General features: G+C 39.7%; 1 protein-coding gene across 4 annotated transcripts in view; it reads right to left on the bottom strand.

The window, feature by feature from the left end:
• Positions 1-25,518, bottom strand: part of PRUNE2 (prune homolog 2) — a 300,796-nt gene that overhangs the window by 206,115 nt on the left and 69,163 nt on the right. For 3 of the 4 annotated variants that reach the window (XM_019517428.1, XM_019517429.1, XM_019517430.1), the window contains exons 1-4: positions 25,402-25,512; positions 21,579-21,742; positions 11,008-11,160; positions 7,626-7,720 (exon numbers count right to left, since the gene is read on the bottom strand). In XM_019517428.1, the coding sequence (XP_019372973.1) occupies positions 7,626-7,720; positions 11,008-11,160; positions 21,579-21,742; positions 25,402-25,412 (423 nt within the window). In that variant the 5' untranslated portion in view covers positions 25,413-25,512. Of the gene's footprint in view, positions 1-7,625; positions 7,721-11,007; positions 11,161-21,578; positions 21,743-25,401; positions 25,513-25,518 lie in introns of those variants that run through there. The other variant, XM_019517431.1, reaches the window with a different exon arrangement.

Raw genomic sequence — 25,518 nt, 5'->3', positions numbered from 1 at the left:
AGATTAAATGTTAACATGTTTACTTGGTTTTTCAGCATCAAAAACAAATTCATGGACCTATCTACTGCCATTTCAAAAACATAATGGGGATATTTGTACTGTAAAAAAAGTTTGCAAAACCAAACTAATGTGTGATCAGTACAGACAATGGAAGTTCAACCCTTTAAACAAACTGTACTGTATGCTAATTTAATTGTAGATAGACTAGAATAAAAATTGTTTGAAAATAAGAGAGAATGCAGCTGCACATTAGTTCAGTTGTTTTTATGATATATTGTGAAATACTTATATAAAATAACAGTTGCATAATAAGCAGACCTCCAAATAAGTCTGTCAGAAAAAATATATCTAATACGTATTTTATACAGCCATTATTAGTAATGATATTTTGACACACTTTTAACTTATTCTGTAAACATAACCAAAGTTTGTTTCCTTATCTTTGAGACTAGTTTTCAACTCCAGTAAGGGTTAGAGATGAAATTCTAGGGCCAGATCCTATGTGCAGTTGATCTATGGTAGGCCCCAAGGCAAAGAAGCATGGGTGATGTTATATTACTTCCTGCTCTTTCCCACTCCAATCCTTGGGGCAGCCGTGAAGAATGTGCTAAGCCTAAAAGCAGCCTTAGAATAGCCTCCAGAATACATTGTTTCACTGGCTGTAGTAGCCCTATATGAAGCTCCCTTACCAGACAAGGATTGTCAGTCTTAAATTCTGTGGCTGCCAACAGCCATTTAACCTGTCTTTGCACCACCTAGTGACTACCCTGTGTCAGGACCAATCTGGTAGAGGCATAATATAAATCTCTAACAGATTATTTTACCTATTGCCTTAACATTCCTTTTACTTATCCCCTAAGCTTTAACACCCTTCTTTTACCTATAACATGTTTATTGTCTCACCTAACAAATTTTTTCAGCTGGCTTCTTAAATGCACTTTAAGGATCTGGGATTATGTAGTCGAAATAAAATACAATTGAAGAGGGATTTCATAACAGTCTTTAAATACCAGAGGTGCAGTTATAAAGGGGATGGTGATAGACCCAGGGTTGTCAACCAGGGGTATGTGAAACTCTGTAGGTACTTGAGAAGGCCCTAGGAGGTATATGCAGGCTGGCAGGGATGGAGCGCCGCCATGCACCATCCTGCACTGCCATGCAGGTGTCACCCACCCAGCCAAACTCAGGGAGCAGAGGAAGGTCGCACCTGGTGACTGCCGCCACTCTGTGTTCAGCCCCCCCCCCCCCAACCCCGCTCTGCTTCCAGCTGCCAGGGGTACACTGCTTTGTGTCCGGCTACCAGGAGTACACCAATCCAAAAATGCTAAAAACCCCTGCGATAAACTCTTTTCTGTGGTTGCACGAAAGGCCAAGGAGAAATGGTCTTAAACTCCTTCTAGCCCTATTTTTCTATGAATGATTCTAAACAAAAAATAATTACCAAGTGTATGCACTAAAAGTGTATGCAAAAAATAATTACCAAGTGTATGCACTAAAAGTAAGAGCCATTGGTATCTATATTTTAATAGGAAAAAGTAGGGTTTATCACCGTAGTAACTAAATAGTTTAAGACATTAAGGAATTTATCTTTGCAGGACACCTGTCAGGTAAACAAGCATTATCGTTCCCCTTACTAAAAAAGGGAGGCAAGCAAGTGATTTATCAAAGATCACACAGGAAGTTAGAGGCAGAAATGTCACAGGAACCTTCCAAACTCCAATGCCGTGCCAAACACATCAGACCAATCTTCCTTAAGGACCTAAGTCAGAATCTATTTTCATTATAGATCTGTTAGACCTATCATAAAACACAGATCCTCATACCTTGAATTATGTGCTAGGGTGATACTTCATTTATTAAAATATCAATGTCCCCTGTTGGTAGTATAATGATTTTAAAAACTGTCCTTACTATCCTTAAATAATCACTTAATCAGAACCTGAACGCTTCAGGTGCGACAATTTCGCTCTTCATGACACTTATCAACTACAGCAGTAAACGTGTCTATGAATGGCATACTGTTCCTGATGGGCTGCAGCAGATAAAAATCACATTATTATTATCATTATTAGTAACAGCAGCAGCTGTGATACCATCAGAATTAATAAATCCTAACAGATGAGAAAAGATCATTCTACCAAAGCAAATAATCGAGCCTAAGGAAACCTCCCCACTGAAAGCAACGGTTACATATCCGTTGATTTAAAGGACAATTTGACCCTGTTAGCTTTCTAAAAACGCAAATACTTTATAGATTCAACATCTGTGACATAAAAGCAAAGCAGTCTGTACCTAATATTCCCCTTGATGTTTCATTATTTAATGTCTGTTGCCTATTATCATTATTACAAGTATTCTGATCCAGACTTTGCTAGTTGGGGGAGTGGCACGCAGAGCAAAACACTGTGATTTTGCAAAGCCATCTTCACTGTTGATGCTGTTACAGACTATTCTGTTCCTCACAAGCCAACAAGTCAACAGCTGTCCTGCCTGCTCCTATCATGCCTTGTAAGTCAGATAGACTTCTAAAAGAGTTTGCACAAAGTGCACTGAGGCAACAACAACAAAAAATAATCCCCAGCCAAACAGAGAAAATGGAGCAGTGCCAGTCCAGTTACCGAACATTTCTTTTGAAAACAGCAGTATCAAAAGAAATGACATCTGGAACTTTCTTGGCAAATGTTCCTTTTTTCTTACTGATTTACACACACCAATATCAATTTAAATCAGAAGTTTGTGGAGGACTTAATCAGCAACATGTATCACCCAAAACACTTCTCATCTGTCCCAGGTAACTGAAGACAGAACAATGTTGGTAATAAAATGATACCTGGATTTAGACTAATGTCACTGGAAATCACAGGGTTTTTTTCTCCTTTTTCCTCTGTTATTCCTTTTAGCTATATTCCAAATGATGTGCATCTGAATATCAGCATAAAAACACTGTTTGACAATCAAATGTTAATGTTCACTGACACACAGTCTAAGGTCAAACAGGAGGTATTCTATGAGAACAGTTCTGGACCTTGTCAGCTTTTACCACTGTCAAAATCTACTGTGGTCAAATGTGTTTGAAGGCAGTAGAAGGGGATCTAAGTTATGGAAGAGACTGTGCCCAGTCTTCCAATGATTTTGCAAGGGAGAAAGAAGGAATAAAGCAGGGGTGGGCAAAACGCGGCCCGCAGGCCAGCTGTGACCTAACAGTCCAGCCTATCTGGCCTGCAGGGCCCCTAAAAAGATTAGAAAATTAATATTGTTCTGCCCCTGGCTGGCTGTGATGCGGCCCTCGATGGCTTGCCAAAACTGAGTAAGCGGCCCTCCACACAAAATAATTGCCCACCCCTGGAATAAATGGGGTGTTCAGCTATAAGAGGATTATATAGATTATCCAGGGAACACAGGAGCTACATTCCATAAGTCGTTTCCAGGTTTCTTAATTGAAAGATGATTTTTTAATTGCAAGTTCAACTACTATTATCTATTGAAAAATGCAAAATTATAAGCAAAGGTCAAAATAATGTAGCACTATAAGGCAGGAGTGTCAAACTCATCCTGCCCCCCCAGGCCAGACCATGGGGCTCTCCATAGGACTGACCACAACCTGGCAGCTGTGGGGCCAGTGGTCGTGATGGCAACAGCTATGTCAGAGTCAGCACAAGGAGCCAGGTGGTGGTTTCAGGACCAGCCAGTGACAGAGACAGCAGTGCAAGTGGATGGCTAAACTGCTGCAAAGCAAAGCAGGGCCGTGTCATCATCACAGCCAGGCCCAACAGGGCTCCATTGCCACAAGTTCTGCAGCAGGCCTTGCCCCCTGCTAGCCTCACCCCCAAATTTCCTGGCCCACCATGGGTCCCACGTGCCAGAGGAAACAATTCCATGGGCTGAATCTAACCATATACTGTATGGTTGACATTCCTGCTATAAAACATTGTGAAATCCTATTTCCTCTATTCAAAGGAATTCATTTTCAATAGTCTCCTCCTATGTCTCTTGACATGACTATATATTTAGAAATTTTAGGGACCAAATTTAAGGCTGATTCAGAAAGCAAAGTTGGTGGCGTGACAGAGGACTATTTGAGAAAGTATCCAGACACAGTAACTCCTTATTTGTTTACTTCCTAATACAGTTTTTTAAAAGGTGTCATCTTTTATAAAGTATAACTTTTGGGGTTGCTGTTAGCTGGACTGCTCCAACGCTTTTTCATTGCCACAGGATGTGGTAGAGGTAGGTAGCATAGCCAGGTTCAAAAAGGGACTAAATAAATTAATGGATGATAGATCTATTAATGGCTATTGAACAAAATAGTTGGAGATGTTTCCTCTGCCTTCTCTGAACAATAATGCTGGATGAGAGGGAGGGTACTGGATAGGTGATAGATCACTCTAGCTCTACCAAGTTCAATGCTCTCCTTCTATAGCATCCACCTCTGCAACTCTTGGGAACAGGATACTGAGCTAGATAAAACATTAGTCTGACCCATTTCTTGTTTTCTTATACATTTTCAGCCTTTTTTGTATATGTGTGTTTGTAATGTTTTACAAATAATTTTATTCTGCAATACATTTCATAGTGAATCAATTGTGATGAAGAATCAACCATGTGAATCTTCAGACTTCTTTGATGAGTAAAACAGGTAGGGCTTTCATGAGAGTAATATATTCTATTACTGAAGGGTCCAAGAAAGAATAAACAGTTCCCAGGAAAATGTGTGGAAACCAGAAGCCAGGAATTATGGTAGCTGGGACCTCCAGGGAAAATCTGTGACTCCACAAATGGTCAGAATTTAAACTGCAGCCATATCTTTATATTACGTAAATGTGCCTCTGGTCTTTTTTTCTTTCTTTTGTTTCAATATCTGCAACAATCTAGTTAGCCTTCTGATTAATTACTAAATCAGCATGTAAATTATTACCACAGACAGTACTTCCATTCTATTGCTTATTCAATAAGATAAACATTAACATTTTCACTTAATAGCCAGTACAATTTATATTTTGTACGGCTCAAGGTACATAGCTATTGAAATCCATTTATACAAATTATCTTGAGATAAATTATACAAAACACTTTGAGTCAGTTTAGAATAGATGATAGGCAGCCATACAAAGCTACAGACCATTCAACCTAACTACCATCATTGCAACAATTAAGTTCTTGGGAGTTTACCAAATGTAGTTAACATGCTTAACGAGTCCCCTAATACAGTGTTGCTCCAGGTAGTGGGTTCTGCTCCAGCTGCTTAAATTTGTCCAAGAGATATGTTTAAGATCCCATTTCTTTAAGAAGCCAGGATCTGTTTTGGTTAACAGTGCCAATCAAGAAGGCTTCCAGCAATAGCCAAAAAAGAGCTCAAAACTGAAAGGCCAAAGAGCAATTATTAATGTATACCTCTCAAAAATTTAGGAACAGATTTCCTAAGCACATTGAACTCCCACTGAGTTATGGAAGTTCAACCCCTTTGATAGTACTAGAATCATGCCTCCAAACTAAAACATTCAACGGCCAATTGGAGATCAAGGAATACCTTACTGCTATTCCCAGGAAACATTTTTTTTAAACACAAAAAGAAAGATTAAAGCATAAAACAGATGCAGAAAATATCTGTTTTTCATTCCCTGAAATACTGTTAAGTTCCACTTATTTCACAGACAACGGCATGAAAATGGTAAGAGTATAGTTAGCTATGGTAGTCTGAAGTCAGGCAGAACACAGGGTAGATTGTGTACCTTAAAGACTAACTAAATAAGAGATGTATAGCATAAGCTTTCTTAAGCAGTGGGCTTACTTCATCAGATGTTGTGAAGGGACTGCAGGAGGCAGAGCTTCTAAATAGAAGGCAGTGATTAAAATACCAAAGATAGGGAAAAAGGGAAGAAAAGGAGGGCACACTACTGAGAGAGACAAGGAGAAGAAAGAAAAAAGAAGCAGTTCCCATTGAGGGACATACTGCTTATAAAAGCTAATCCAGGTAATAGAATAAGAATCCATAGTCTTCATTTCAACCATATTTAATACAATACAGTCTGTGGATGATTTTGTATGCTGCAATTTCCCATTCAAGTTCATCTAAGATGACAAAACTTTAAAAATAAATTTGAATGGGAATTTGTGGATCCAGAAATCATCCATGGATTGGGTAAGCTTACAAAAGCTTTTCATCTCTGATTTAGTTAGCCTTTAAGGTGCAAATATACCCTGCTTTCTGCATAAAAGCGGTAGCCAGGAATTTGGGGGTTTTGTCAAACTTATTGAAACAAGTGAAACAAAGCCATAGGTATTTTTATCTAAACTGGCACTCTGTCTAGCCGTCAAGGGAGGATTTGGCTAATACACGATGGATAACATAGTCAATAATATCAAATGTCATGCTTTTAAGTGAGTTGTCCTGTATACAAATCAGTGTAAGAACTGAACTGAGACTATTTCTGAAGGGTTATGTCGAAGGAATCCCCCGTGAGAAGGATCAATATATACAACAGATGCCCTATCCTCCTGCCTTATCCTTGTCATGTAATGAAAATCACTAACATCATTGGTTCTGCTCAGAGGCTATACTACTCAGTCCCACACACTTAGTTGCTTCTCGCAGCACAAAAGAGAAAGCAGGCTTCTTGTGTGTGCCCACTGCCTCATACCCACAAAGAGGTGACAGAGCCAGTCATTATTCGAATGATTTGAGCTCCGCTTCAATTACTTTTCAATAGTTACATGAAAAAGTTATGACAGCACAATGCTCATTTAAAACAGTACACTAGAGCAGGGGTAACCATCTTTCCTGGCTGTGGGCTAAAATGACCCACCCCAGGTCAGAGGCGAGCAACTGAGGACTCTAATACCCCTCTGCTACCCTTTTCCCTGTGGTGATGCAGGAAAGCACCCACAGCCAAAGCCCCCACCACTGAATGCCACGAAAGTCCCACATCCACAGGCTGGATCCAAAGGTCCTGTGAGCCATTGACACACCCAGAGCTAGAGGAAAGATAACTTCTGTGAAACATTCATAGCTACAAAGGCTTAATTATTATGCATGCACATGCACACACACATGACCTTAAATAAGAGCATTCTGGTTTAAGTGGGGTCAGTCCAGAGGCAAAATACTGAAACCCAGCTCACAAACAAGATGACTTCCCTCGTTGTTAACACAAGAAATGTATAAGGGAAGCACCCATTTGATTAACAAATTGGAAGGTTTTCTTGTGAATCCTGGAAGTACCAAAATTACTGCAGGTAGGTTTCAAGGTAAGTTTAGAAAAGTCAAAAAGAGCCAATCCCTCTCCTTAGGAGTTGAAAGGTTGTTCATTCTGCTGTACAAAAGGGCAGGTATTATGAAAGTGGAAGATAAGGCAAGGCCTGAGTTAGCTGACTGCCTACTGCAATATGAAAGAAAAGCACATAACCTACAGTGTTTAATTTTTCACTGCATTTATGAATCATTGTCAGTGAATTTTATCTGAAAACATAACCAGATGTATAGCAATGGAGAAAATCAGGCCACAAATAATTACTGAGTTTAAAAAAGAGCAAATTACATACACCATCTTAAGAAAGTTTCCCGGATAACGATGAAAGACTTGGTTACAGATATGCAGTTTAGTTGTTTAATAACTATATTCTCTTACCTCAAGACTCATGTACACAGTGCTAATTGCTACTTTAATTTCTCCATCTGATAGCTCCTTGAGATCCTTCAGCATTACTTCCTCTATATTTAAACCTGTTTGGGATACAAAAAAACTGTTCAATATCTTCATCTGGTTAGAGTTGTTCAACAGCATGAGTTAAGAACAGAACTTGAGCCTTAACATTCAATCTTCTGGTTTTTAATATTTGTTATTTTAATTCATAACATAGAATTAATTACATCCTTGATAGTGCTTATTTAAATCTAGGGGAATAGATATAAAAAAGAACAGCATGTCCAAGATACTCATGCATTAAGTTTTCCCCAGTGAACCTGAAAAGGCTCAGATCTGGAAGTACATTGGGTATTATTGGTTGATGAAAGCACCCACTAATCATCCCCAGAAAGTTGACATGTAGTGCATTTATATAAATAAAATGCATTTTTGCATGTTTTCAACTCATTCAGAGTTGAATCAGTTAAGACACAAACAAATATAAACATTGTGGCCTCATTTGCTCTTGATCTTCCTTTCACATATACAAATAATTGTTTTTTCAAGTAATAACAGTACTATGGCTTATAAGTCCCAGAAGTAGAGAGAACTCCATCAAGGATCCTTGCTATAGAGACTGGAAACCCCAAGGGCTATGAGGACTTCTAAGCTCTATGCTGTGAGCCTAGATCTATTGTCTGATCTCTGTACTTAGAACTTAGATGGGCCACCAACCTGCAGTTACTTATATGAACATGCTTACTTCTACACATTCAGAATAGTACTAATAGTTGCAATCCTGGTCTTATTTAGATCAATGGCAATTTTACTACTACCTTCACTGGGGCTAGGGTTGCATCCTCTGAAGACAACAGGATTACTCAAAGGGCACATCTACACTAGACTGAGGCATAGAGGAATTAGCTCTGCAGTACACATCTAGCATCTACACATGTGGCACTATTAGGCCACAGGAAACTAATTAACTCCACAGCACGGTAGTACTTGTAAATACAAGTTCTATCCTACTGCAGAGTTATATACTGAATAGTGTGACAGAGCACCTTGGTGCCTGTCACTTTAAGGGCTTTGAGTGACAACCCTGAGTCCCTGTGGGTGTAAGGCCGCAAGCCCCAGGAAGGGGGCATAGCGTTGACCCCAGTGAGGGGGAGAGAGTGGCTCCAGGGAAGCGGGCAGGAAGAGCCAAATGCCTGGACAGAGGCTTGTGGCTAAAGTCAGTCTAGTGTTAGATATAAGGACCATCACCCATAGAGTAGGCTGCAACGGGCACCTGAAGGGCTGCAGGAGGATCACCCAGAGTGTGTGTAGGCAAGCCTGATGGCCCAAAGGCTGCTCAAAGGAGCAGGGCGGGTTGAGTGGCCCAGTGAGGGGCAGTGTGAATGAGGCCCTGCAAGAGGGGGAGAATGAGAAGATTGTGAGAGACCCAGCAAGGGGCAGAGTTTTTGGTCCAGCTTCTGTCCAGAGCAACTATAATTTTGGATGCCATCTGCAAGGCATGGGACACGGTAAGGGAAGGTCAGAGCCATGTGTATACTCCTTGACACTGGGACATTAAAATGGGCAGCTCCCTGCTTATTATATCATGTATATCCCAACAAGTCATGGCAGGTGAAACAGGGCAGACTGCCTTAGATGGAGGAATGGCCAATATGGTGACTGGCCACAAGTAGGTTCTTTCATCACACACAGGAACACACATGTAGATGGTGACCTGAATGTAAATTGCACCTGGTCATCCCAGCCATCAGGGCATCACACTCCTGCCTGATGCCTAGCCATATGGCTTGGCAGCTGCAGGAGCCTTGTCACCCAGCCAGTTCCTCCACCACCCAACACAGCTACCTGCTGCTTGGGCCTGACCCCCCCATGCCCTTTGCCAGTCTGAAGCTCACCTCTGGAGTCCAGGCCACACTGCTGCACCAGCAATTCAAGTAGTGAATGTGCTTAACTGGAGCTGCTCTCCACCGTTCAACATGTTACACAGGGGCTGTCTGGGGCATGAGGGTACTTCAGCATGGAGCTAGCCAGCAGGCAGCCCCCATACCAAAGCACCCTAATGCCCCAGTCAGCCCCTCCAGCACCCATGCCAGCACTGCTATATTTTTTACTCCATATTTACAAGTACTATCCTGCTGTGGAGTAAATTAGTTTACTCCAGCCTAATAGGGGCGCACATGTAGATCCTGAGACATTTACTGTGCAGCTAATTAGTCAACTGTGCAGTAAATGTTTCGTGTAGATGCACACAATCACCATCAGAATATGGCCTTTTAAATATTATCTAACATCTTCATTAATGATTTACAAGATAGGCTAAAACAGCATATTGGTCTAAACTAGCTAAAACAGTCAGGAGCCTAGAGGATCATGAATATGAAAATAACAAAATTTAATGTGATTTATCTGTGTAAAAAAAATCATAGATATCCAAAGGAGGAGAGGAAGGAAAGGGGGTCTGAAATAATCCAAAACAGGGTTAATTTAATAGGAGGGAAATAGGAAGCATGAATAATCAAAGGCGTGTAAGGATAGTAGGGAAAAGCAAAAACAACGTAAGTTTACAATATGACATGGCAACAAAGAAAGGCCAACGCAAGTTTTGCTGTATATCCAGAGGCAATATATGACAGAGCTTGGAAGAACCAGATCTGCTTTACTTAACCTGCAAGAAACAATTAAATCTGCTTAATTCATTTGTGAATTGCATCTCTGAAGTGTCATGTTTCACTGAATTTTGTTTCTATCCAGGAACCCTTAGCAAAAATACTATTTTTAATTTTGATCTCTAAATGGCTTTGATGATTTTGAGCAAAACGGTCCAGTCTCATATTTGAGTGAGGGAGAAATATGATTTTCCATTATTAAAATAATTGATATTTCAAGCTTTATCAGGTAAACTTCACTCCACTGAGATAAGGACCAAGTAATCAAACTCTATGCAGGTGTGGTCTTGCTGGCTTCGGAATTTAAAGTCCATCCCCAAGATGTACACAACTCCTTGTTAATAGTTTAAAGTGGTATTTGTACCTTGCCAAGTTCTGTTGTAGTGCTCTGTTATGTCCCCTTGCACCAGGACGAATGTTTAATAAAAAAATGTATGCGGTAGCTGGTTCATATATGTTTGTGCTGCAAAGTCACCCTCAGTCTTTAGAACCTCAGTGGTTTCTCCTCAGAAACCTGGGTTGCATGGTTAAGGGGTTGCATGCCCCTTAAATCAGTCATTTAAAAGCAACTATCCCATGTTAGTGCAAATAAAGATATTTTAAGGTATCTGCTGTCATCTTACAGGATGATCCCTTCTATCTAGCTGTAAACTCATAATAAATTTGCCGAGTGCCTGAGGAATAAAAATAAACTGCATTACCCTGAGCATTCAACTGGGTCTCCTGAAAAACAGAGATGATTTCTTCTCGAGGTGGTAGATCTGGAAACTTTTCTTCTAGAATTAACAGCATTTTCTCTTGTTGCTCTGTAATTCTTTCAGGTTCCACAGACATACACTTGAAGAGAATGCTTCCTGAAACATTGCAAAAGCAAAGTCAGTCCCTCCTGTATAACAAATAGTTAAAGAAAGTACACTTCTTGCTTCAGCATGTTTGAAGCCCCTGCTGCCTTTGGCTGCATCCAGATGGGCAGCCATGTGCTATTTGCAGTGCCGCAAGTCTCTTTGTGGCACTGCAACTGCCTGCAGTGAATGTTCAAATGTTCCCTGTGCTGCAAATTTTCAGGACAGGGTGAAAATTTGCTACCAGGATTCCCAGTAGCAAAAAAAAACAAAAGAAGAAAAAGAAAAAAAGGTGGCAGGGTGCATGCCCAACAAGCATACATCAGCACACACAGAAGCTGGGTCATCCAGAGCAATGCTCTGACTGCCGGCCAGGCCTCTGTGCTGCCTGAGCTGAGCCCCTGCTATTCCAGGCCACCAGGTAAGACTGATGGGGCCAGCAACAGTAGCTGAAGAGCCAGGAGGAGCCGGGCAAGGGCAGTTTGCCTGTTGTGGCACAATTTGTCCCACAATGAAGGGCACGTTCAGGGGCTTGCACTGCAGAAATTCATGCTGCGCATGCCCCTGCATCTCTGGACACAGACTTTGGGTTTGTCTTCATTGAGTTATAAACGGAGTACCATCAACACATCCTTAACTTGATTGTGAAGGTGCTTTTTTAACTCAGTCGGGCAGGACTGCCAGGGGCCATACATTACAGCTAGAGTTAGCACAACTCATCAGCAGTTAAAATGCCACGTCTGTGCTGCTATATAATTGCTCTGTGCAACAATCTTATTGTCCTTGCAATTGCTTCCACTCAAGCTAGGCTAACGCTAAGGCATTCTAACTCAAATGTAGGTAACTCAAATTTTAACTCTGCAGTATAGACATAGCCTCCAGGTAGGTCAGTAAAGGCTTACATACAAAGGTCAGTCAAGATTGATAGGAACATTTTCCATGTTCTGTGCAACCAAAATGTCAAATTCAGTAAAAAAACTACACTGTGTTTATTTGTTGTTTCTTGATGAATCTAGCACATTAAAAAGCCACTTCTAACTTATTTCTATTTTTATAGGTTTCTGTTATATTTATACTTGTGGAGCTCCTTCCTACCCCATGATGGCCACAAGAACATTCCCTTTTGTTCAAAAAATTAACACAGGGGTTTTTTTATATGAGTTTTTCCCATAAATATAAAGAGCTGCTTTCTCCAGGAGCCAGTAGTTCACATCCCATTTCTAGGTTGATCTCCATTTTCCATACACTCCCATTTTTCATGCCCTGTAGCTATGCATTTATGGGCACAGAGTATATGGTTAATGCACAAAAAACAGTATAGCAAAATAAATAATTAAATGGGAAATAACAGCAGACCATGACTGTACAGCTCAGAAGCAAAAGTCTTATTCCTTTAAGTTACACATAATAGGCAAATAACATTTTTGCTTGACTCCATTCTTTGTGCAAGCACAATATTTGTAATGACCTTTCTTACTGTCAGTATAAAACAAACCTCTTCTAAAGGACTTTGAGGATGACCTGAGAAACAGGAGTCTATGTTAATCACCAACCATTCTAACACAACTGACTCCCGCAGATTCAAAGCCAATGAGCATATAGAAAAAGCATAATACATTCAGCCAAATAAAATGACACATTAATTTTGAAGTTAAAAGAAACATGAGTCCATTAAGTAATTGCACCATCATTGGTACGCTGCTGCAAGGCAGAAATGGAGTAGTGGTATTTCCAGAAGATTGTATACGGCAGACCATCTTTCAAATTCCAGCCTTGGTGTAAAAAATATTGCTAGAAGGTACAGGATTCAAGGTCATTTCCCCATTTGTTAACATACCCAAAGAAAATACTCATTGCCAATTATTCATACTAAATTAAAGACAATACAATCTTATGCTTTAGCATTATTTTTTATTTGTTCTACAATAGCACCTAGAGATTCCAAGAAGGATCAGGGCCCCACTGGGTTAGGTGTCCTTGACAAATACATAGGACACCTATGCAGTAAGTGAAAACACACAGGAAGAGACCATCACTCACTACCCCAAAGAGTTTATAATTTAAAAAGACAAGATCCACAGAGTGGTAAAGCAACTTGCACATCAAAAAAGGAAGTCAGTGGCAGAGCTAAGAAATGAGCCCACATGTATTGGCTTCGAGTCTAGTACCATATTCATGAGACCAGAAGCCAGTAAAATGAGTGCACTCCTTCAACCCTTTATTGTAAAGCACCATACAGCTGGCTAACTGCCTTAAAGGGTTTCTCTTTCCAACTCCCAGGGCACGTCTACACAAGACACTATGGTGCAGTAGCAACAATCTACTACACTGTAGCTCATTGCAACCATGCAGCAGCTCTGTCAGGCACTAACTGTGTGGCAACAATACTGCTCACTGGTAGCTCATTGCTCACTGCTACTGTGCCACAGCATCAGGGGAAAAAATGTGCAGCAATGGTATTTTAGTACTTGTACTAACTGTAGATGTGGTTCCTGTGAAGCAGCAAGATTTTTCAAATCTAGCAAATACATTTCTCCTCCTCCTTTGTGTGACAGTCTTCTTCCAGGTTTCAAGTGTTGACTCTTTATGGTATAGTCAAGTCTATCAAAATAGTTTAGTTTGAAAATTTAAGAATGGCAAATAGTAGGGGGGGAGGGCCTTCCCAATCCCATTATTACAGAAAATTACTGTAAGGGTTTTCCTCAAACTTTACAAAATAATTATCATGAGACAGAAGAAAGTTTTATCCTCCAGAGTGATTTTCTTCAGGAAGTTATAAACACATGAAGTAGGATGATGTGCTCCTGAAAATAATTTTGCACTATGTACTGACTTCACTACCAGGCAAAAACCAATGCAGAAGCACTACTGCAAGACAGGGGATAAATATCCCAGATAAGATGAGACATTTACATACTAATTCAAGAAATCAATTAGGCCTAACTTACCTATATGGGGATACACACATTGAAAACATACAAAACCATAACAAATATTATAACGTATTAGGATAAGAGCAGAAGAAAGGATATACAAATGCATTTTACCAGCAATTTTCAATAGGTCACCCTGATATTTGCCTATGAATAACAACTGTGATATCACAACCAAACTTTTCCTGTTTTACTGTATATCGAAGCTACTGTATTCCTTAATTTATAACACCACTTTATACTATAATAACACTTATCAAGTTATTACTAATTCAACCTTTTCACTTAACTGTTGGATCAGAAGTGGAAAGAAAAATCTGTGTAGAAACACAAATAATTCTTATAACAAGGAAAGGAGAATACAGATATCAAAACTATATACATTTTAAATGGACTGACACCAAATTAAGTTATATTTATAGTCTTCCCAGGTTAAAAGTCTTTCTTTGAAAATAACAGCTGAATCTGAAAAGCTCAGGGCAAGCTATTTGTTAAAGCACTTTCTCATTAACTGATCTCACTAAGTGAGATACTGCTAAATAAAGTAAACATCATAATGTTCTTGACTTACTCTAGTTTTATGTCAGTCTTAAAATTATTTTTAATATATTGTCCTCTTTCCTGCAGTAGCATTAAGAACATAAAAGAAATACAGAATTCATAGGGAGTATATATTGCGGGCAATTTTTTCAAAAGTGACTAGTGATTATTAGGTGGCTAAATTATTACTCCATAAAGAGGCCTGATTTTTAACTATCTACAAATAAGTAACCAAAATCTGAAGGACCCCACATTTCTGTTCAAGTTTGCAATTGTACACCTCTATTTTTAGTGTGCTGTTCTTAAGGTGAAGAGTAGTTACAATATATGTCACCTCTAACTTCAACTAAAGGAATATGTTAAACAAACATAAAGAAATACGGAAAACAAACACCAGAAGTAGCAGAGGCTGTCAGAAAACGAACTACTAGAAAATACAGTAAAGTACTAGGCATCAAATGTAAATACACAGAAGCTCATCAATTTGGAATTAAAGAAGGCTACAAGGTCACCCCAGATTTGTGTGGCTAATTGTCCAGAAAAAACTAAGATCAAGTGGGTTATGCTTCAGCCCAACAAAAATACCATCACCTTACTAATTTTCTTTTTATGTATCACATGTCAAGCTTGCCTAATTACACAATTGATTACAAATTGAGCAATAATTACAGTACAGTTTTTGCCTAATCAATCCAGGGTTTCAATTAAGCTCTAAGTACAGAACTATGTTCTAAAAAGCTGAGAGAGGCATAAGCCATACAGAAACAATAAGAGGAAAATAATTACTGGTTCTCACAATTTGAGCAAATATTTCTCTTGTGTCTCTCACACAATGATTACGCAGCCATTACATTAATGCAGTAGATCATCTGACTTGACTTTCCCTGTATCTCAGAATTCCAAATCAATCATGATCATATCCACAACATACATATAGCTTTTTCCTTAAAGCCCTCAAAAGTATCTGTCAGCCCACCTGGTCTCTGAATGTCTACCTCAACATTTTAAGCTTTGTAGTCATAGATTATCATGTTTATTTCAAATTAATATTGGAGTTTAGGAAGTGTTAGAGTGATGTTGCAACTGTGGTGGTTCAGGAATTATGCAAGGGGCAAGGGTTTCTTTGGGTGATAGCTTTTATTGGACCAACTACATAGTTGGAATAGAGTTAGAAAAGCTTTTGAATGCAACACATTTTACTGAAGAATTAACCTCATTTTTATTAAACTAATTTTTCTGAAGAAGAATGTCTTGCATTTGAAAGCTTGTCTAATTAGCCCAGCTAAGCAGCTGGTCCAATAAAAGATATCACTGTAAGAAATCCTCGCCTCTCACATACTTTCTGGAGCATCGCAGGTACAGCATCACTTTTTACGCTATGGTCGTAACACTGGCGTAACTCCATTGACTTTAAATAAACCACTTCTGATTCGCATTAATGTATGTCAAAATAAACTTACATCCGTTGTATCAGAGCTCAACTTCATAATAAAAAATCCCTACTAATGACTGTTACATTTTTTTTTCACTTCAAGCACAGTTTTATGAAAGCACTTTTGAAGATAACACTGTCCTGCTATAGACATGTTCTTGTGGATTTTCTATTGGGAAAACTAGTCTTAAATTCCTATTATATTCTCAATAGGATACATACATTATTTCATATTTGTAAAACCAGAGATTGAACATGGGAACAAGACGGAGTGCAAGCATGCACTCTCCCTGGGTACCTGACAGCAGGCTTAAGCTCTTGATTGATTGCTATGTTCCTCTCAAGCTTGGCAACTTGGCATGCTCTGAATGTGTACAAAATTTCCTGAAGGAAAACCCATTTGGGGTTTTAGGAGGATTAAACATTTGCATCCAAACATGAAATGTCAGCCTTAAAACACCACTGGAATAACAAATCAAAATGGGCAAACAACTTGAAAAGCAGTTTTACGTGTGTGAGGGTGCACTGCAGTCATGCAGTGTGATTGTTTAACTTTTCTACTAAGGTGAAAGGAAGTGACAAGGAGCCTTCTCATATTAACAGAGTATCAGCAATTCCCAAAGTTAGCCCTGGGGCATCTCCTTCCTTCAGTCACAGTAATGTATTTGTCAGCATTAATGGGAGGTGCACACAATCCCCTGCATATCCATGGTACACTGGACTCCTCGGTTTCCCTCTGGGACGTCAGATCCCAGATAGCTGAGAGAGGCAATGCTCTTGGAATTGGCCTTGGCTCAGTAACAATACATCACTTGATTTCTCCCCAGCCTAGGGATGCTTTCATTACCGCTTTTCCAGATTGATTCAAGTCCATCTTGTCCTGTACTCTTTTAAGTATCTGCTATATAGAAGATCTATCAACCTAGAACACCTCTGGCAGACCACTTGTTTTTACTGAGAACTGGTGCAATTCCCACTGGATTCCTGAAAGCACTGCGGAAGCTTTTCTGTCCACTGACATGCAGAAATGAAAGAAAATGCAATATGTAATCTAAGGTTCAATAACTATTGTGCAGTTCACACTGCATTACCTGGGTTTTAGGGGAAGGAATATTGGATAATACGGTATGCCTCTTTAAAAAAAATAATGGACATTTTATTCTTTTTGCAAAGCAATTCAGAAGTGAAGCACCACTTTTGCCAAAAGCAATTGCTATGCATTAATATTAAACACAATCTAATGAAGGCAGAAGTCGTTTTGGGAAAACATTAAGAACAGCACAGGCATCTCCTGAATGATAACTTTGTGCCTGAAAAGAAAAGTGCAGTGAAATACACAAGCTTTTCACCTCCATTCTCATCTTTCAGCTGAAAAGGGAAATCTTTTGGGGAGGGGTGAATCAGCAGCCTTTCATGAACACTGTAAATACAACAACAAGCAGACCTCACTCATCACCAGTAGTTAAAAGCACATATTTGTAGCTCAAATTTTTGCAGTGTCCCAGGCAAAGATAGTTGCCTTCCAGAAAATAATTTATTTTTCTGCACAATGGGAAAATATCTTTGCAGTCCAAAAATATTTTGTTTGGTGGAACTGGAAATGTTCCCTTGTCTCTCATATTTGCAACATAATTCTTTCAGACTCCATGGCCATTTAAGAAATGTGTGAACCATTCATCTGCCAAGTAAGACCAAAAATACCAGTGCCTTCTCTGAACTCCTTAAAAGGATTTTTGGAGCATTACTGTGAGTTAAAATAACAAACTAATCTTCTTTACTGGAAGCCAAACTGCATCAGCACTGAACTGAAACATATTCATATGCTCATGCACAGAAATATCTAATGCAGTAGGTTTTGCCATAAATGCTGCTGCTGTTGCTGCTGCTATTAAATTTGCCTGTATTTACATGTTGCAATCTGCACCTTGTGGCATCCTTCAAGGCCTTATACAAATAAACATAAGGAGGCATTTTTGAGAGCCCACTCACCCAAGGTACCTGACAGGCAGTGTTTTGAATCACATCCTTGCCAGCTGGCTCAAACAAAAAATGTAATGATTCAGCAATTTAATGGATCTTGAGTTTGGCAATAGTCCCCTAGTAAACATCTCTGGGGAAATGAAATAATACAGGCCCAAGACTCTGGCAGGTTTTATAATTGTTTGCTTCTGGCACACACCCAGAGTTAGAACAAGCTCTGACTTAAGGCAAAAATGATTGTACAATACTTTGAGTCCTGGAGCAGGATCTATTCAGGACCCAAGGGTAGAATTAGCTTACAGCATATTTGAAGAGGAGACAAAGATATCAGGAACTCATGCAGCTGAAAAAGACCTTAAATATTAAAACTGCCTGAGTCAATAATGTTCAGTTCTGCATGGATACATTTACCCCCATCCCCCCTTCTGACTTGTTTTTCCAATTCAAAAGCACATCTAATTTGTTCAAAGTTAGAACAGTGCATGTCAGTGCAGTTGTAAATACCTCTGCCTATTATTAAAACTGGTATATAGTGTGAGCAGGCTAGGACATAGAAACCTGTGGAGATGGCAGCTAATGAAACTGTCACATCTGATACAGGGCAACTGCATAAATATTTTGAAAAGAGGGTATTCAATCATCTTACTGCCCTTCTCAGACAATATGCCCCTTTGGGCCCAATCTGGTGCCCACTACAGTAAAAGACAAAGCTCCAGTTGAGTTCACTGATGCAAGATCAGGGGCTAAGTGTCTCTGTTCAGCTGTTTTATGAAAATGAATTCCAAATTCATAGCACTTGCATTTCAGTTTAGCTCTCTACCTATAAACTACCCCAAAAATGGCTATATATAAACCAATTTTTGTACATTGAAGGAATGGAGATGTGGCAGCTGTACATAGGTACTCCTTATGCTCTTGCATCCCAGATATCCTCTTAGAATGAGATACGTCAGCCTTCTGGCACACACCCACCGATGATGCAGCAGGAAGCAGCTACTCATCCTCCCAAAAAGGTACTTTGTTGGTAGCTAACCACAACATCAGAACAATAAAGGGAAAGCAAATAGTTGACAGTATCTGTATATCAGCAGGAATTCTACTACCTGTACATTTATAGTCCCATCATTTTTCCTTTCTTCTCCTTGATTACTGCCGAGCGAGATTTGGGATCCCATATTATGCCAGCATATGCACCTTGGCAAGAGGCATGAATCGTAACAGTAGAGTGATCTGAGCAGGATATGGGTAGATGGTAAGGACAGAATTGGATCTGTGTTTATAAATATGTATAGTCTTAACAATTTGGACAATATAATAAAAATTAAAAGTAATATTAGCATTCTGTGACTTTCTGACACTCATTTCCTACTTACAAAAGGCTTTTTTTTTAAACACCCAAGCTCACTATACTACTGAATTTAGTACTTTTACTGTTTCTGTATCTTTCACTAGCAAAAAAAGACTGCATACCCTAGTTGCTGAAAATGCATAATACTCGAGATCACTGGTTCTCAGCCTTTTCAGGGACAGGGCACCCCTCCACCACTTCTTTGAGGGTGGCAGCATCCCTGATTGAGAACCACTGTTGGTGCTGTCTCAGTTTAGCACAGTGCTTCTCAACCAGGTTCTGCTACCTCCAGCAAAACTGCTGCCGCACAGCCATCCTGGGGAAGAACAATAATGTGTGCGCATGTTCTGAGCAGCCTAAAGCAGACAGGAGCTACTTTGGGCTATGTACCCCTTTTGTTCTCCATTATTCTGATTCCAGAAGGGGTGTGGGGGGGAAGACTGGGAAAGGTACATCGTACCAACCAGATCCTGCCTGCTTTAGTGTGATCAGAGACCTACTGCAGGAAGAGTGTTTAGGGCAGTTTTACCTGGCTGCCACCATGGTGGCAGTGCTTGCATTGTGGCACCCCAGCTCTGAACACCTGCTCTGGGAAGATCTTTATCCGCTGACTCACTTCTCTGGCTTTAGTTATTCAAATGTTACTGATTATCTCTCATGGCATGCAGAAGAAGAAAAAGAAAACAGATAACTGTAATTTCATTAGGTGTGAGTCTAATTCCACAAGCACTTGCTGCAAAATTAAGCACTTGCTACCGTAAACAGTCACGTTGACTTCAACAGAACTATGAATGGCAATAAACACTAAACATTATAATAGGTGTCTGAATGACTGGCCTTCACATTTGCATCAAAGAAAAAATACTGTCTATTGTTTTAGCTTTTATAGCAAATACATTTATTGTATTTGCATATTAAACCGGAATACTATCTTTGAACAGTGTACGGTATAAAGATTGTGTTATCTATAATGTCATACATTTGTATCAACAAAGAGGCCTCTTGACATAAACCCCAAATGCCTTCTTTCATTCTGTCACAAAGATAGATGATTATGCTTACTTGGTTAGTTGAGGGCATAGTTTCCCATAGAGCTATTCTACAGAGATCTGCAGACTGCAAAATATTTAATGGCAGGTTTACTGGGGTCCATTAGTTATGAAACATTTTAAAGAGATTTGGCTACATTCTGTACTGTTAACATCCTTCCTCATATACTGATGAAAGGCCTTTTTAAAAATAATAACCTGTATTATTTCTTAAGGTAAATTCATTAGCTATGGTGATGGGCATCTTATAAAAATCAAAAGAACAGAAAAGGAGAGAATAAGCTCCTATCATTTCCTAGAGAGTACACAAAACCTAGAGAGTACGCAAAGGTTCAGAATCCTAGTTGTTAAATTTGCCAAAGTTAATGTCATCAGAGAAAATATAATAATCATAACTGTTTATCATTTTAGCATATTGGTCTTGAAAATACATTCCAGAACGGGAACAACAGAAATAAGTAATTAAGTTTCGGGCAATATCCAGTTCTTTTATAATCTTAGCTTTACATCTAACAAATAGTTCTGTCACACTGAGGAGTCGGAAGACACTGATAAATGTAATAAACTACGAAGAAAAGAACTGAGAGGCATTTGTGACTGTATTGAAGCCCCACTGCTTAATACTGTGGTGGGCAGATGAGGCAAACTGAGAGGAAAGGGTAATGGAGATTTGATTACAGCATTCTTAGATAATGAAAGTTACACATTATATCATAAAAGCAGGATTATATAAACATAGTTTTGATCGGGAGAAGTGTTAACATGCAAGCATGAAACCCTGTTCCATATTCATTGTCCACTATAGGGCAGGAGTATCTTTAGTACCAATAACTCAGAGTCCCCGGAAGCAAAGTTCGAACTCCAAGAGCTATTCCAGCTACCCAGCTGATGTGTAGACAGCTCCATTTAATATTCCTCTCTAGTGATACAACAAGGACCCCTCATGCCTATTTTTAAATGCACATTTTTAATATTCAATATAATGTTACTCTTTAACAAACTCTTTACTCCCTGCTTCTTTTATGAAGCTTCCTGTGGTCTTTAAAGGGATTGTTAACCAAAGAATGGATCACACTCTTTCTGCATGAGCAGATTCAGAAACACTCCATTAAACCTTTCAGTATTTAAAATAAAGAGTAATCTCTCACCTCTGAGGAGATGAGCCAGTTGCTGAGTGATTAACTCTGGTGCCTCTTGAAGAATCTCTTTTACTACTAGTGAGGAAGAAGACTCTTGTAACTCCAGGCTGCCATCACATTGCTCATCTGGACTGATGACTTTGACAACAGCTGACTCCAAACCTTTATCATCACTATTAAGCAAAGTAAAAAAATTAATAATGAATATTTCTTTCTCTTTGTTCTGTAAACACCCCCATGTAGCCTTTTCAGTTATTTTGCTATAGTTAGCCATACAACATTTACCAACATTTTTTAAAAGAAAAGTTAGTATTTAACAACAGGTGCTGCCAGATGGTTATGCTCCAGCGTTCTTATTCAAATTCTTTTGAGAATGAAGCAGTAAAATATTCATGAACTGCTCCACACCCAAGTCCTGAAGTCACCATTGTAGAGTGAAGAATTTAGACTGTCTTTGAAATAATTGATGCTTGATATATAGTGTGTGCTTAGACTTGAATCCCTCTGCTTGCCTTAACAAAATATCTAATGAAAACATAATTCGAAAAAAAATTAGTGTGCATACGGCAAATGCAGTCCTTTTAATGGAGAAGTTGGGCTCTTTCTCGACATATTTTGGCTCTTTATCCAAGCTAGGTGTTTCAGGCATGGACTGTTTCTGTTTTTTCTCCTGCTATAATACAACATCAAATCCAAATTTCATCAAATAATATCAAATAAAGATCATAATTCTTTAGGAAACAAGGAGCCAAAGGGGCACAGATACAAAATAAAATATAATGGATAGTTTCTGCTCTGTGAAATGATACAATAAGTTGGCTGAGGTGGTTGAAGACTCAACTGTTATGGATTTTAAAGGTGGGGTTTAATATAAAACTTTCTATTTGCAGTTTAGAGGGCTTTCCACATTTTTCTCCCAATTATTTGATTGGTAAGCACACTAGTTTGGGGTACTGGGCTCGTCTACATGTGCAATTCCAGTGCCTGAATAAACTGTGGAGCTTAATGCTCCACAGTTAATTGCTCCCAGGCATGCCATTTGAACATGCACCTGGGAGCAATAAAGTCTGGAATAATAAGTTCCCCAGTTTATTCAGGCTCAGTACATGGAACCTGGGCAGAGCAGACCCAGCTGGCAGGAGGTCCAGGGGGTCAGCTTGCCAGGCCAGAGTTGCTCCCCTCGCTCAATGTGCTGCAGAGAAGCTGGCTGGGGCACAAAGCAGCTTCAGTGTGGGGCTAGCAGGCAGGCAGCCCCTGCAATGAAGCACTCTCATGCCCCAGCCAGCTGGGGTAGCATCTACACATGTGCTGGTGTGGAGTTTTTTATTCTGCAGCAGGATAGTACTTGTATTTACAAGTACTTTCCTGATGTGGAGTAAATTAGTTTACTCCAGCCTAATAGGGGTTCATCTGTGGACACCAAGACATTTACTGCACAGCTAATTAGTCAACTGCACAGTAAACATCTCATGTAGTTACATCCACTGTGAGGCTCTTTTTCTCTCTCAAAACAGGCACGGTCCTGCCTATCTTAAAGTAAGAGGCAAAATGAACTGGAAGAAAAAAAAAGATGTTGGCATTAAATGGCATTCTTCTCCCTACATGAGAGAGATATTTCTCTTCTGACCCTGGTTACATCAAAGTAAGGGATCAGAGAAATATTAGAGCCCTGTTTCTGACTTAAGGAGAATTTCCTCATCACAGGAATACAGCCTTCATGAAATAATTCATAAACCCTGATATACAGGGCAGTCTGGGAATGAAGCTACATGATTCCAGGCAGCATGTGGCTCCCAAGCAGCTGAAGCCAGTGTTATGACTTAAACAGGCACCCCAGGAGATACTGGGGCATTGCTGAATTGGGAGGACATAAATATGACCTATAGCACTATAGCCTACCCTTGGACAGGTCCTAAAGTCTCCAAAATGAAGTACAGAGTATCAATCTCTGAATTTAAATCGAACCAGCAGAATGAGGGAGAGCACTCGGTGTCATAGAGTGGCCACATTTTGGATGAGACATAATATCCATCTCTTGATTCCTCATAATTTAGTAATCCAGGGCACTTTGTTTTGAAAAAAAAAAGCCTTATGCCTTGGCCTATTTGGATAGTTTGGCCTGCAACCGCAACTGGATACAGAACTCCTTATCACTTACTATCTCGGCGGACTATGCAGTCTTACCGAAATAGCATAACCCCAGGGCTGGGTTAATTGACAACTAGGAGAGGGTAAAAAGGTATGAATTTAGATTGGAAAGGTTGAGACTTGATATCAGAAAAAGCTTTCACTGCTATAACAGTGAGGCAGTAGAACAGGCTGCCTAGCAATATTGTGGAATCTCCATCATCAGAGGCATTCATGTAGAGGCTGGAAAAACACTGGTCAGGGATGATGTAGAAGCACCGATGCCCATGCTTTACTATGGGTATTTCCCATGATTTTGTGCTTTGCTGATTGCCACATGGGGCAGGGAAGGATTTTTTCCCCCTTTCTGTTGCTACATGAGGGAGTTGCCATCCCTGGCAGTATTGGGTGTTGGCTGCAGCCAATGCAGGGGATTTTGACTGCACTGCATGACCTGCTTGCTACTGATTTTAAAGAAAACTTTGGGGCAACACATCCAATTTGAGTAGCATCTCAAATGAGATCTGTTAAGACATGAGGCACTTTTAACAAAAAGATACAATGCAATTCTCATATACAACATATGCCTTTTCCCCTCAAATCAGCCCCCTAAAATTGGGATATGCATATTAAGCAGGGAAGCTGATTTTTTTTGCCTGATGTTGGAAGCACCTTGGTTTGATTCCTGCTCTGAAATTCAGCAGCTGTAGAATTACTGTTCAGGCAGCTGAGAGAGTCGTGTGACTTCCTGACTCATTGTTCTTCGCTCTACAGGTATTAAAAACTCTCTCTCCTTTTTAATGGTTTTGATATTCCACGGATCAAGCTAATCATTCTAGGGCAATTGTGCTGATTGCTGGCTGTTCCTGGTTTCTCTGTTTCACAACCTCTTTATCTTAGTCTCAGGCTCCTTAGCTCAAACTCTTTAGCCCTTTTCAGAATCATAGGGCATCTTTACACATGCTCCAGGGGTGGAGGGAAGGGATGCTTTATTTAGAGTGACTCTCACGGGCTGCTCTAATTAAAGTGCCTGAAGCATCTCATGTATTCAGCGTCAAATGCTTCAAAATGGTGGCAGGGGCACTTTAACTAAAGCTCATTTGCCAAGCTTTAGTCACAATGCCTTTGTCGCCATTTTGAAGCACAGGAACACCAAATACATACAATACCAAGGCTGCTGGACCATGCTAATTAGCACGCTCCAGCAGACTCGATTAATCATGTCTGCTTTGACACACTGTAATTACAATGCATCAGAGCAAGCATCCCTCATGTCTACAGGTACCTGTAGATCCACCCATGCAGACTAGTTTTCAGCAGCAGCTAGGGATTCAACTGTGGTTAGGCAGAAAAAGGAGGATGAGCCTGCTGAAGATTAGGCTCTGTCCCTGCTCTATGCAGCCATAACATCAAAAAATCATTTTTCTTCATTCTGTCTTTCCAAAACAAGGTGTATATATTTTGCCAGGTAGTGTATATGAGAAAATATGGTAAAACTGTGTCAAAAAGGTGGAACAAAGATGAGTAAGCTGATATGTACTGGTCACATATGAAAATAAAGCTGAACCCCCTAGCATTTGTGAATTGGTCTCATATCACAAAAAAAACCGCAGTGTTTTTTAATCATGCAACCATAAAATACAACATTTATAACAGCTGAAACCAGAGCTGGAAGAGCCATTTTATTGCACATAAAACAAAGTACCTTGTCAGCATGTTGCTGTTAACAAGTGTTAAAGACAATTTCCCTTCATCATTCAGCTGATGTAAGTTGATTTCATCTCGGAATATATGGAATGATTCTGGGATATTCAGCTCTTCC

The sequence above is a fragment of the Gavialis gangeticus genome, unplaced genomic scaffold, assembly GCF_001723915.1.
Source record: "Gavialis gangeticus isolate Ggan-Ray unplaced genomic scaffold, GavGan_comp1, whole genome shotgun sequence".
Lineage (NCBI taxonomy): Eukaryota > Metazoa > Chordata > Crocodylia > Gavialidae > Gavialis > Gavialis gangeticus.
This window is presented reverse-complemented; position numbering and strand designations above follow the sequence as displayed.